At 37.2% G+C, this 13,703-nt stretch overlaps 1 protein-coding gene across 1 annotated transcript in view; it reads left to right on the forward strand.

Moving 5' to 3' along the window:
* CCDC7 (coiled-coil domain containing 7) overlaps window positions 1–13,703 on the forward strand; it is a 136,891-nt gene that overhangs the window by 55,117 nt on the left and 68,071 nt on the right. Inside the window, exons 9-11 of the mRNA XM_036760529.1 lie at window positions 2,534–2,609; window positions 8,266–8,296; window positions 11,102–11,200. Of these exons, the coding sequence (XP_036616424.1) occupies window positions 2,534–2,609; window positions 8,266–8,296; window positions 11,102–11,200 (206 nt within the window). The remainder of the gene's footprint in view (window positions 1–2,533; window positions 2,610–8,265; window positions 8,297–11,101; window positions 11,201–13,703) is intronic.

The raw sequence follows: 13,703 nt of genomic DNA on the forward strand, positions 1-13,703 counted from the left end.
CTGGGGTACATTGTTGTCTCCTCTAACTGAGAGGGCTGTAAACCATTCAGGACAAAAATTGGAGTGTGGAGACCATATCCTCAATGGCTTCTCTATCAAAGCCTCAGTAAAAGAAGGATCTGTCAGCTATTCCAGGAAACCAAAGCCCAGAGAGGTTGTGATAGCTTAAGATTATAGAGATAGAAATAATTAGCAAAATCAGTAGTTAGCAAAATTGGATTTGACTTCAAATCTAGTGCTCTTATCACTCAAGCAAGGTTCAAGATCATAGAGGGGCAGAAAGTTATCAGCCAGATAATAAGAGGGGAAGAGAAAATAGGCACATCAGACAAACTAGATATGGCGAGGTTAGATACTGAACTTAAGTCAAGGCAAAGATGGGATCATTAGCAGCTATATGTATAATCTGTTTCTCTGGAGACAGAGGCTACTGCATTTCTGAGTTTTTTTTTATCCTTGACTACCTAGGGCTATCCTGGTTGCATCTAGGAATAATTCTCTGGATATTAGAGAGGCTTTTCCCTGTTAAGCTTTTGAAATGGGGAATCATTCTAATTTGCACAAGGCCTATAAGTGTCATAGCAAAGGCAAAGCCCCACATCCTTTGCCCTGATTCAAGGCTCATTGAGGGGCCTGCATTTCTAGCAAGTCCTCTGGGTCGGTGGGGTAAGTTTGTGAGGGTACCTCTTTCTTTTCTACCTAATATGTGTCAGGCCTATGTATCCAATCTTTTGCCAAATCTTTTCATTTCTGTCTTTGCAATATCTCTCAAATATATCCTCTTCTCTCCAATCACACAGACACCTCCCTGGTTGAGAGCTTCAGTTTAAGCCTAGACTATTGTAGTGGTCACCTATTGAATCTTCCTTCCTCAAGTCTCTTCCTGTTTCAGGTCATCTTTCACTGAGCAGTCAACCTGATCTTTCTGAAGTATAGGTCTGATTATGTTACGCCCCTCAGGAATAAACTTAAGTGATGTCCTGTTACCTAGGATTAAGTATAATATCCTCTGTTTGGACTTTGCAACCCATCGTGACCTAGCACCTTCCTATATTTCCAGTATTTTATACTTTCCTCCCTTCTACATACTCTATCCAGCAATCCTGGCCTTCTCATTGTTCTTCCCATACAACAGCCTTTCTCCAGACTCTGTATTTTTTCCTTGGCTGTCTCCCGGTTTGGAATGCTCTCCTCACTTCTGCTTCCTGACTTCCCTGGCTTCCTTTCAAGACTAAACTAGAATCTCACCTTCTTTGGGAGGTTCTTCCTGGTCTCTTTCCTACCCCCCCCCCAATATCTTCTCTAAGAGATTATAATAGTTCCTTTACACCGTATATATTTTGTGTACAATTTTTGCATGTTGTCTCACCTTTAGAATATGAGCTCCTTGAGAGTAGGGGCCATGTTTTGGCCTTTCATTGTATCTCCCATGCTTAGCACAGTGCCTGACACTTATTAAATGCATAGGACACATTTCTTGATCATTGACTTTGGTCAATGCTGCCCACTGTCAAATGGGAACTACCAAAGGCCCCCACCAGAGGTCTCCATTCACCCAAGAAGACATTTGTCTGAGCCCGGGGTATTCAGGTAAAACCCAGAGAAGGCACACAAATTCTCACACAGAGTATAACGTGAACTAGGATTCCCATACTATTAAGGACGATGAGATGCTGATGTTGATAGTCTTGTATAAGCTTCCAACGGTTAAATCAGGATTCTTGTGTGAATCTTATGGGACTCCCTAGTGCTTCCCATTTCAGGGGAATACTGGTAGCAATGAATGGCTCTACAGAACCTTCATTTTGTGTGTGTGTGTGTGTGTGTGTCTGTGTGTCTGTGTGTGTCTGTGTGTCTGTGTGTGTATGTGTGTCTGTGTCTGTGTCTGTGGGGTTACCCAAGGAAGCTAAGAAATCAGTCTAAGTCAGATAAATCACTGTGGAAATATGCTTATGAGTTTATTTATCCTCAGATTGGCTGGTAACCATGTACCTGAGAACATCATCTGACAGGTTTTTTTTTAACCCTTGCCTAGGGGAGAGCAGCAGGGAAAAGAACATATAGGCTTTTGAAAGACTGAGTTTTATCAATAGCTTACAATTTGGATCCTCCTGTCACTTCTCCTTTAAAACAGCATCAATCAATCAACATTAAGTGCCTGCCATGTGCCAGGCACTGTGCAGCTTGTCTTAGCCTTTGAATCAGTTGATACATTGAGAGTTTCAATCATTGGTCTTGGATACCAGATTTCTTCCACAAGACATACTGATATTTCAGCATCAAACATTACAATATTTCATTAGCATTCTAGACTTTCCCCTTGTGTTGTGTCAACAGATTAGCCATAAACATTCCTTAATGAACATCTTTTTGCATATATGTCCATACTGTCTTCTTTGCCCACATGTTTGGTTTTGCTCATTTTGACACCAAATGAACTCAGTATAAGGTTCAACCCCCTCTCCTCATGAGATATGAGCCTTTATATATAAGCCTTTAAAATTTTTTGGTTTTCATCTCATTTCCCCCTCAGCATCTACTGAATCAAAGGATCTTCAGTTTCAAGAAATGTTTAAAATATTTGAAAAACAGGCAATTAAGTTGAGACGGTAAGCTTTAGTTATTCAATAACTAGATTTTTTATGACTGATAATTTTAACTGTGTATAGCATCTTTCTCATGTTGTAGATTGTATCAATCTTATAATGAAAACATGAACAGCAACGAAAATAACAAACTATTACCTCTTTAGATACTTTATGATTATATAAATATATTTTCTGCCTAGCTGTAATTAATGTATATAAATCATTATCATTTCTATTTTTTCCTGCATTTTACTACATCTAGAGAGGTTTCTCTAAACACACACATTACATTTGTCATTTTCAATGGCAGAATAATGCTCCATTTGCTTACATGTCACAGATCATAGATCTAGGGCTGCACTGGACCTGCAGCTAGTTCAATCTCATTTTACAGATGAAAGAGACAGTCAACTAGCATTTAGCAAGCACTTACTGTGCTAAGCACTGGAGATACAAAGAAAGGTAAAAAAGAGTTTCTCTTGTCAAGGAGCTCAAAGGCTAATAGGAGAGACAACATGCCAACAAACATGTACAAATAAGGTATAATAGACAAGATAAATTGGAGGTAGCCTGTAATAGCAATTTAGATTTGAAGATCTTTCCCATTTTTCCCAGGAAACAAATCTAGCAAACAAATTTAACAGACAAAAGCCAAAAAGAAACAATCATAGCCTCATTCATAGTAGAGTGCATGAGTCAAGAATATAGTTTGGAAATCATCTTCTCCCGAATAAACAACAGTTACAGTATTATCTTTCCCATGTGCTATTAAGCCCCTTATCTTGGTATATTTTGTATAGCTCATTAGTTGGAATACCATCTATATTGTGATTATTGCCTTGGTGATACATAGCCTTAGAGGGAAGGTACTACAATTAAGGAAAAGGCTTCTTATAGAAGGTAGGACTTTAGCTGAGTGTTGAAGGAAGCCAAGGAATTCAGGCAGCAGAGGTGAAGAGGGAGAGTGTTCTGGACCAAAGTGATAACCGGTGAGAACACTTGGAATCAGGAGATGGAGAATCTTGTGTTAGGAGCAGCAAGGGGGCCAGTGTCCCTGAATTACAGAGTATGTGGAGAGACTGTAAGGTGTTAGAAGACTGGAGAGGCAGAAAGGAGTCAGGTTAGGAGGAACTTTAAAAGCCACTCTGGAAGAAATAGTGAGCCAATGGAGTTTTTTGAATGGGAGGCTAGGGTGGCAGGGTGTGTATGATATGGTCAAACCTGTGCTTCAGGGAGATAGGTGACAGCTGAGTGGAGGATGGACTGGAGTGGAGAGAGACTTGAGGAAGGAAGACTAACCAGTTGGCTAGTGCAGTAGTTCACGTGTGAGATGATGAGTGTTAGAGGAAAGGAGGGAGATGTAACAAGTATCACCCTGACCTCGAAGCTTACTTGCAGAATACTCTTTTTATTGGTGGAGAGTGATTATTCTCCCCTCTGATTGGAGAGCTGGAAGTTGGAACAATAAATGCCTTCCAAAGCCTTCATTTATGGAGGACTCAGAACTTTCCAGGTAACTCTTCGTTCTCCATCAGTGGCTCTGTTTGGCTTCAACTCCACAGAACATTGTGCCCCTGCATTGGTTTAACTGGTGGTTCCTACCCTCTCCCTACATTTTTGGCATCCTTTTGTGTACTGACTCCCATTAGATTGTAAGCATCCTGAGGGCAAGGAGTGTCTTTATTTTTCTTATTTGCATCCTCAGCACTTAGCACAGTACCAGCCACATAGTAGGAACATAATAAATGTTTATTTAATTGAATTGAACTGAAAAATTACTCAATGATCTTAACTTGTGTGGGAGGTGGAATTGATGAAAGATTGAGAGGAAAGATGGAAGCCTAAAGATAGGATCTCTCTTTCCTCTCAAGTTCTTGCCAACTCTGCTCTTCACACAGTCCAAGAACATTGAGTAATCCATCTCTGTCAACAAGGAAACTCCCATTCAAATGGCCTTTGAGCATTTCTCCCATAGGCAGAAACTTTTACAGCCCTTTACAAAAATCAATAATCAGTCTTCACTAATGAAGAGAATCTTATGCAAATGTAGTTTAGCTATAGGTTACACGAAATTTGGACTTGTTGAACTTGACAATTGATTGGATGGATGTGTGTGTGTGTGTGTGTGTGTGTGTGTGTGTGTATTCCCAATAATGAGATTGCTAGGTTAGCCAATATAATCAGTTTTATGATTCTGAATATGTAGTATAAGATGTTCCACCAAAAAAACCTCAAAATTTATTTGCCTTGTTACTAGCAACGTGTACATATTTTCCTATAATCTAATCAATAAATTTTAAAATTTCAATTAATTTTGCTAATTGAATATGAAGTGATACTCCCCAATTGATTTAATTTGTATTTGTTTACTTAATCGGTGAGGCTGGTCGTGTTTCAAATGTTTATTTACTATTTCTCTTTTCTCCTCTATAAACTGTTTATATCCTTTGACTCTTTGCATGAACATGAACAATAGTTTGCATTTTATCCTAAGGGTAATAGAGGGCTGTTAACATTTTATGAGCAGAGCAGTAACATTCTTAGACCTGTGTTTTAGGAATTTGGCAGCTATGTGGAAGATGGGTTGAAGACAAAAGAGACTAGAGGCAGGGAGACCAATTAGAAGGCTATTGCAAAAGTCCAGGTGAGGGAAGATGACGGCTGGAACTAGAGTGGTGACCTTGAAAGTGGAGAGAAAGGGATGAATATAAGAAAGATTGTATAAATAGAATGGAAGAACTTGGCAACTTGATCAGATGTGTGGGATGAGGGAGAGTAAAAAATCAAAGATTAATGAGATTGAAAATAGGGAAATTAGAGGAATGAATGGGTTTGGATAATGAGTTATGTTTTAGAAAAGTTGTTTGAGATATCTATGGGTTATCTAGACAGAAAGGTCTATCAGGGAATTAAACATGTAGACCTAGAGCCCAGGAGAGAGGTGAGGACTCAAAATGTGAGTTTGGGAGTCATTTACTTAGTGATGATGATTGAATCAGTGGGACTTAATGAGATCACTAGAGAGAAAACATAGAGAAGAAAGATCCAGGACAGGATGCTAAGACACACTCACACATAGGATGGGTCATTTATGATAATGTTGCAAAAGCTGATGAAAAGGATTGGTCAAACAGTAGGAGGAGAATCAGGAAATAGAAGTGTTATAAATACCCAAGCTCCTTGTGAATGTTTTGTGTGTAGGTGACCAGGAAACAATGTCAAGAACCTCAGCCATTAGTTCTCATACCCGATCAAGTCTCAAGGATGGTTTAAATACTTTTAAAGGAAAAAGTAGCCCTGCTTTACATGGAAATGGAGGTAGGGATATTAGGGTATTGTTGCACCACGAAATGATATCGTTGTGATGTCAGAAATAGTTGAAGAGCTGATTTCGAACAAAATTAGGATGACTTGAATGAAGTGATGCAGAATGAAGTGAGTAGAAACTGGAAACAGTTTCTACAGTAACAGTATTGTGAAGAAAAACAACTTTAAAAGACCTAAGAACTGATTAATACAATGAACCAGCTGTGACTCCAAAGGACTAGTGATAAATTACCTACCTCCTGACAGAGAGTTGCTGAAATCAAGGTACAGAATGAGATCTACATTTCAGACATGACCAGTGTGAGATTTGTTTTGCTCAACTATGCTTATATGATACAATGATTTTATTTTATTATTATTTCAATTTAGGAGGAGGGGGATTAGCAATAGGGTTACCACAATGAAAAATTAGAAGTAATAAAAAGAGTTATTGAAGCATTTAAAATGCATAAAAGAGAAAAGAACGAAGCTCATTGGAAAACACAGACAAGCAGGTCAGCTTTGGAGATACAACATGTTGAATTTATCATATCCTTAAAGAGAAAAGCAAGCTGTTCATAATACCAATTCATGCCTTCATATGTGATCCTATTTTTCAGCTTTGTATGGAAATATTTATCTTATTTGATGTTAGATGAGTTGAGAATCAAAAAGCTCAAAAACCAATAAAAATCACCACCAACAAAAAAGACTTTAGAGAGTGGATGCTGCAAATATTGTTTCTATTTTTTTAAAAAAGGACAAAAGTAGAGTCCAGTGATGTTAATTTATGTAGCACCATTCAGGAAAGGCTTGGATTTGATGCCTTTCAAAGGTAACATAGTTGCTAAAGACCATGAGAGCAATCTTTCTTCTAGTTTGATAAGAGACAAAGCTCTTATGAGATCAGAACTGATGGCAGAGTTTCCACTGTAGCAGCAATTTTTAAATCTTTCTGAAGAGAGACTAGAGAGAGATTTGGAGAGAGTGAGTAGGAAAGATGAGAATGGTTGCAGCTGGTGTTTCCCCCTTTTTGCTTTATTATTGCCTAAATACAGTCAAAACTGGTTATCACTAAGAGTTTCTTTCATTCAAAAAATTTCCTTACTGGTTATTTGTATTTTAATGATGGTGCTAGATAAACCGAAGATAATTTTTGTTGCATCCTAAATTAATGTATAAGGGGAAAATCAATGAATAATTCACTCCATCAGATTCAGGCAGCTGGGAGACCACCTTCCAGTTTGACAATCAGGAGACTGTCTTGGGACAGAAACAGAGTATTAGAGAAGAGTGCAGTGAGCTGCTTTATGGAAACTCCCCCGAACTGATAGAGAAAACACACCAGACAGAATATTAATTGGGGAGTCCATTACCAGTCAGAGTCACTTTTCCAGCCCAGGGTGGCATAGGGAGATAGAGAGGTCTGTGGACACTGAGGACTTGGTCTGATCGGGAGTGTACTTGGGGCACTCTAGCACAGGGAGAAATTGTGCACTAGGACAAGAGGAGGTCTCAGATGCACACAAGGGCACTGTATGCAGGGTTCAAGAACATGTCACAACTGGTTAGCATTGTCACCCTGGGTCACAGATCAAATAGATTGAGAAGGGGATCTATGCCCAGGGGTGGTAGACCCTAGGCTGTGCAAGCAGCAGTGATGTGACCCCAGGAGCACAGTGAGTTCTCAGTCCCAGTTTCTAGCTCAGTGAGAGGTCTGCAGAGGTCTGTGTAAGATTCAAAGGAAACTAATCACTGTCAAATAGGGACTTAAGTAGAAAAAGAGAAGTTCAGAGGATGCTTAAGTGACCAATACTGTATTCCCCACAGTCTGTATGTGATCAACACAATTGACCAAGAAGTTAGAGGTACAGTGTGTGACCATGTCCTCCAGATAACACTAACTGAAACACACAGGGATGGAATTAATAAGCTTGAATTTAACATATTGTTTTAACAAATCCAGACACATAACCGATAAACTAACTTTAGTTATTGAAAGATAATGGGAGATAGCTCACTATGACTCTTAAAATATATCAATAAATTATTTTAGTACTTTTGTCAGAAAAGTGGTAAAATTGTCCAATTTAAGTATTAATTGTTTTATATACTCCCTGACATCATTATGGCAGAAGTGTTAGTACGTTTACTTGTTTGTTAGGCAAATAGGAGAGAGCAGGAGAAAAAGAAAAGCACAAAGAATAGTCTGAAAATTTGATTAAGAAACCTAATTACTTGGATGTTAGTAGCACATTGAAATTTAATTTAGAATATTCAGAAGATTCAATTCTGTGTAAACTTGGGTGTTATGCAACAATTATTAATGGAAAATATATTTCACATATGAAATTTGTTTTTTTTTCTCCAGAGTGATGCACGAACTAGATAGTCTTGAGTTTGTAAGTATGCTTTACTTTCAAATTGAAATTTTCTATTTCCTGTAGTAAATGCATCAGCAGCACCCTGCCTTGATACATTCAGCAGTTCTTAGAATTGCTGTGAAACACAAGAGGTCCAGGACTCTCAAGTGATTTGGTAGAGATCCATGAAGAGAGCTATATAGCTGTCGGAGCAGTAAAAATGGAATCTAGGACTCAAGTCTCACATTCGCATAAGACTCTCTTCATTGGTGGAGAGAATGATTACTTGATGTTCCAGGCTTGCATAAGGGGTGAAGTCGGGGAGATCCTGGTAAGGATAAGTAAGAAAAATTGAGTAATTTTCTCTCCCTCAATAAGGAGAGTCTTATGCAAATGTCAGGCTTAAGTTCATAAAAGTTTAAATTAACAATAGGCTTCCTGTTCAGCTCTTACAGTAAAATCTTTCAATTCAGCTATGTACATATATTCTTTGACATAGACTCTTCATCCATATTTAGATATAGATTTTTTTAGAGTACTTCTCCATCCCAATTAGTTTTTTTAGGTAGGAAATTTCAGATTTCTGCAACTATAATCTTGGGCTTGTAGTTTTTAATGGTGCTGGAAAAGTGGCCCAAGATAATCAGAGAAATTCCAACACTTAGGAAAAGTCTCAGTTTCCTATTCTATAAAATGAGGGGGTTAGATTAGATGATTCTAAGGTTCCTTCCAACCCCAAGGTTCTGTAGTTCTATAAGTCAGGAATATGTTCTGTCTTGGAAGAATTCCTGGGAATGTCTTGACACCTCATTATTAAAAGATTCGGTTATAGATTCTTGTGATTTATGGACCTAACTGGTAACCATTCCAAGTTGATTTGTTGACTTGGAACCATACTCCTTGGAAAACTATAGTCTTACGGTATAGGTTCCATACTATTTCACAGATTTTTCTATTTGTACCTAATTCTAGTGGGGCAAGTTTGTTGCCATTAACTAGAGTAACAACAGACATCCTGATGCAATAAAAGTGCAGTATGTCAACAGTATAGGGTAGTTTTTTGAAGAAAAAAGCCCAGTTATATTGGAGTATATTTAGAAGAGTAAATATAATATAATAATGAGCCTCTTGGAGACTTAATATAAGCATTGTACTAAAAATTATTTCTCACATTGCCAAATTTTAGACATGGATAAACCTCTGATCTGACCAAAGCAGGATATTCAGGATATTTGTAAAGTTTTTGCACTAGCATATTAAACTGTTAATATTGTGTTAAGTCCAATGTAAAATTTCTCTAATCTGCTACATGGATCTGTCTCCTTTTCCTGTTCTTAGGCTACAAATTCTGTTTTTCCATGACTTATTTTGGAAACTAAACTTCACATTGCTGACATAAGATGTGATCATGTTCATTGTGCCACATATGTTTCCTAGCTAATTATTTCATAAAATTTCATTTAAAGAAATGAAATCTCTATGAACATATTTTGAAATTCTTTCTTGATGTTACCATAGGATCATAGATTTAGAGCTCAAAGGGACCTTCAAGGCTTTTGAATCCAACTTCCTCATATTGGAACTTGTTTTAGAAGAATTTCATAGACTTCCTTAGACCCTTGAGATTTAGGAAGCTGCAGGATGAATACAGGGTTCTTAAGAGCTGCTTGTGTCAATTTTAAAAGACTTTAAAAGGTGACAGGTGCTTGAGAAAAGATACTTTGATTAACTAATGATAAATGCATGAATGAAAATGAGCCAAGTTTCCCAAACTCTCCTCTCCAAAAAATAAGAACAAAAATGATTTCTAAATTATATAATCACTTTCCATTGTTTCACTGCTTCCACATGAATGAGTAATTTTTAAGGGGGAGAGGTAATATATATAGTTTTTTTGAGGAGGTAGTTATATATTAAATGTTTCTAGCTTGATATAGCTGATGAATAAGTTAAGTAATGTAAGTTAAGCAAGTTAAGTAAGAATAGTTAAAGAAGAGTAAGTTAAGTAATGTAACCTATTGAAAATGAGCAAGGCAAAAGAAACCCCCCTTTTTAATTTGAAGATATTACAACAAACCTGATGAACATAACCAGAATAAAAAGTCAGTGAAGTAAATTTGAGACATTTCTAAGTGAAATTTATATAAGATCCAAAACTGCAGAACCATGGCCCTTCCTCTCTCATTCTTTTGTTCAGGTACCCTTATTCTCAGTGGTACACATAGATTTAATGTTTTAATGGAAATGGTAATTTTTAAAAGAAGTCCCAAAATTTACTGTTAGATAAAAAAAATTTAATGTAGTTATATTCCACTAAAGTTCTACTTCATCATAGCGGATAGATGACCCTGGGTTCTCAAAATCTTTGTCTGTGGAATGCAAACCCTGATAGGTTCAGTCCAGCTGAAGAGGCTTCAGCTAGCGCCCCAGTGATGGAATGTAACTGAGGACCAGCTTATCTAACCAAGGAACTCTTGACCAAGGACTAATGATTATTTTTCTCTTGGTTGGAGTAGCCCGTGAAAATAGTCTCATCATGCACAGGGTTTTTGCAGTGTGTTGATGGAGGGAGTATCCACACAAATGAAACCATAGATATTTTGAAGTTTTGAAGGACTCCTAATTATGTAATGTTTCTATTTAAAGCATTTTACATCAAGCAGTAGAATAAGATACCCTAACAAGGGTAACCTGGACCCTAAATTAACTGCTTGTTTACAAAATAGTAAATGAAACATCTTTGTTTTCTCATTAATTTCTTATTATTAATTATCTTAATAACCTATAATTTGAGATATGCATGTATTTTTCATTGTCACATAACAATGTAACATTTGCTTTTAGAAATACAAGTTGATTCAAAATGATTTAGATATAATAACAGAGGAAAGAATGATATTAGAGAATGAACTCAAAAAAATTAAAGGTCCAGAAAAAACAGAGGTTAGTATGAATTTATAGGTTAAAAATAACAATAAAAATACTAGTAATTTGGGGTCAGGGCGTCAAAAAGATATTTTGATAAATGTTTTTGGTTATCCCTAACATATATATTTGAAGCAGTTCTTCTTCAAAAATAATGAAATAAAGCAATGCCACTGTTTCAGGGTAATATTTTTAATCAGTTAATATTAACTATCTGGTAAAAAAGGAGGCAGCTAGGTGGGTCAGTGGATGGAACACTGGGCCCGGAGTCAGCAAAACCTGAGTTCAAATGCAACCTCAGACACGTACTAGCTGTGTGACCCTGGGCAAGTCACTTAACCTCTGTTTGCTTTAATCTACCAGAAAAGGAAGTAGCAAACCACTCCAATATCTTTGTCAAGAAAACCCCATGGACAATACTGGTGTGCTATGGTCCACAGGGTCACAAAAAGTTGAATACAACTGAACAATAAGAAAACTTAAAAAAACTTTAAAGTAATTTTGCTGTCATCTACAATAGCTTTTATTCATTCACTCAACATTTATTAAATGCCTACAGTATGCAAGTCATTAGCACATATGTTATAGGGAAAAAAGAGCTGACCTCAGAGTTGGGAAGACTTGGATTCAAATCCTCTATCCTGTATCCAGCATCCCTGGAGGGTGGTAGGGTTCATGGAGGGGAGTACAGTGAAAGAGCTCAGATTAGGAAGGTTTTAAATGCCAAAAAGGATTTCCTGTTTACCTCCAGAGCCACTGGAGTTTATGAAAGGTGGGGAGGGTTGGGGGGGAACGATGTGATCAGACCCGAACTTTAAGATTACTTTGGGCAACTGAGTGAAGGATAAATTGATGTAGAAAGAGACTTGAGGCAGGGAGAACAACCAGAAAACTGTTGCAGTCATCCAGGCAAAAGGTGGTAAGGTACTTGTGTGACTGTGTGAATGGAAAGGAGGGGATATATGTTAAAATACTGTGAAAGCCAAAATGACAAAATTTGTTAACAGATTGGATATGTAGATCAAGTGTATCTATCACTTTACAGTAATTAACAATAACAACAAAAATTATAAACTCTACTGTTTGGCATCAAAACTCCTTCATAATTTACCTCTAAAGTACCTTTCCAGGCTTATTGCACATTATTCCCTGGCATAACCTATATGATCTGGACAAACTGACCTTCTGGGTGGTTCTTGTTTCATCTCCCATCTTTTCATAGACCTGGAACCCCCTCTCTTCATTCTGCTTTTTGGAATTCTTGGCATCCTTCAACATTCATTTGAGGTGTCACCTCTTCCATGAAGCCTTGGCTCATGCCCCAGCTGCTAGTGTTGTTCCCATGTCCAAAATTACCTTGTACTGATTTTGTATATATTCTATATACACTTGTATGTGTACATGTCCTTTCTCCACCAGGAGAATGTAAGCAGAGGCTCCTTTTTTTTCTTTGTATTTCTAGCACCTAGTACATTTTCTGAAACACAAAAGGTGCTTAATAAATGCTTATTGAGGTAGTGCAGTGGATAGAATAGTAAACATGGCATCAAGGAGACCTGAGTCTGGCCTCAAACTCTTACTAGTTGTGTGACTCTAGGAAAGTCATTTTACTTTTATCTGCCTCAGTTTTCTTATCTGTAAAATGAGGAGGATAATAATGAAACTACCCAGAGTGGTTGTAAGGATAGAATTAGTAATATTTGTAAAAGTGGTTTACAAACCTTAAAGTGGTTTATAAATATTATTATTAGTATATAGCATTTCTGGTTTTCCCTTCCTTGTCGTATTTTAATGACATGCTATGTAAACTATACATATTATGATACTCTTAGAACTTTTGAGGTTGGAATTGGTAGCACCTACAAGAAACAATTCCTGTTACAATTTTGTTGTAGAGGTAAGGATTCAAGGAGTTGTTTAGAAAGTCTTGAAGGTACCAGGGGGGAGATAAGGAGAAGGAGAGGGGAAAAGATAGAGACAGATAGAGGGATGCTAGCTGATGACTAATTTTTGTGAATTTCTGATTGTTTGAGGTTTTCAGAGTGTTGAGGCTCGTAGAATATTGAGATATTTTGAAGATATGCTTAATACAAGGCCTCATGCAAAGTAGGTGAACCCAAAATATTCTTTGAATGACTGAAGGAAAAATTGAATAATAATTAATTTGTTTAGTCATTTTTCAGTCATGTCTGATTCTGTGACACCATTTGGGATTTTCTTGGCAAAGATATTGGGAATGGTTTGCTATTTCCTTCTCTAGCTCATTTTACAGATGAAGAAACTGAGGCAAAGTTAAATAACTTCCCCAAGGTCACACAGCTAGTAAGCATATAAGGTCAGATTTGAACTCAGGTCTTCCTGACTCCAGGCTAGGTACTCCATCCACTGTTCCACCTAGTTGAACTAGACATAGGCAAATAGATGTAATTATTCTAATAAAGCATTGTCTTTTAAAATTGAAAGCTGCATTTTTCCTTTTATCTTAGAAGGCTCTTTGTAAGCTGCATTCCCCCTTAAGAGG

Source organism: Trichosurus vulpecula, chromosome 5, assembly GCF_011100635.1.
Source record: "Trichosurus vulpecula isolate mTriVul1 chromosome 5, mTriVul1.pri, whole genome shotgun sequence".
Taxonomy (NCBI): domain Eukaryota; kingdom Metazoa; phylum Chordata; class Mammalia; order Diprotodontia; family Phalangeridae; genus Trichosurus; species Trichosurus vulpecula.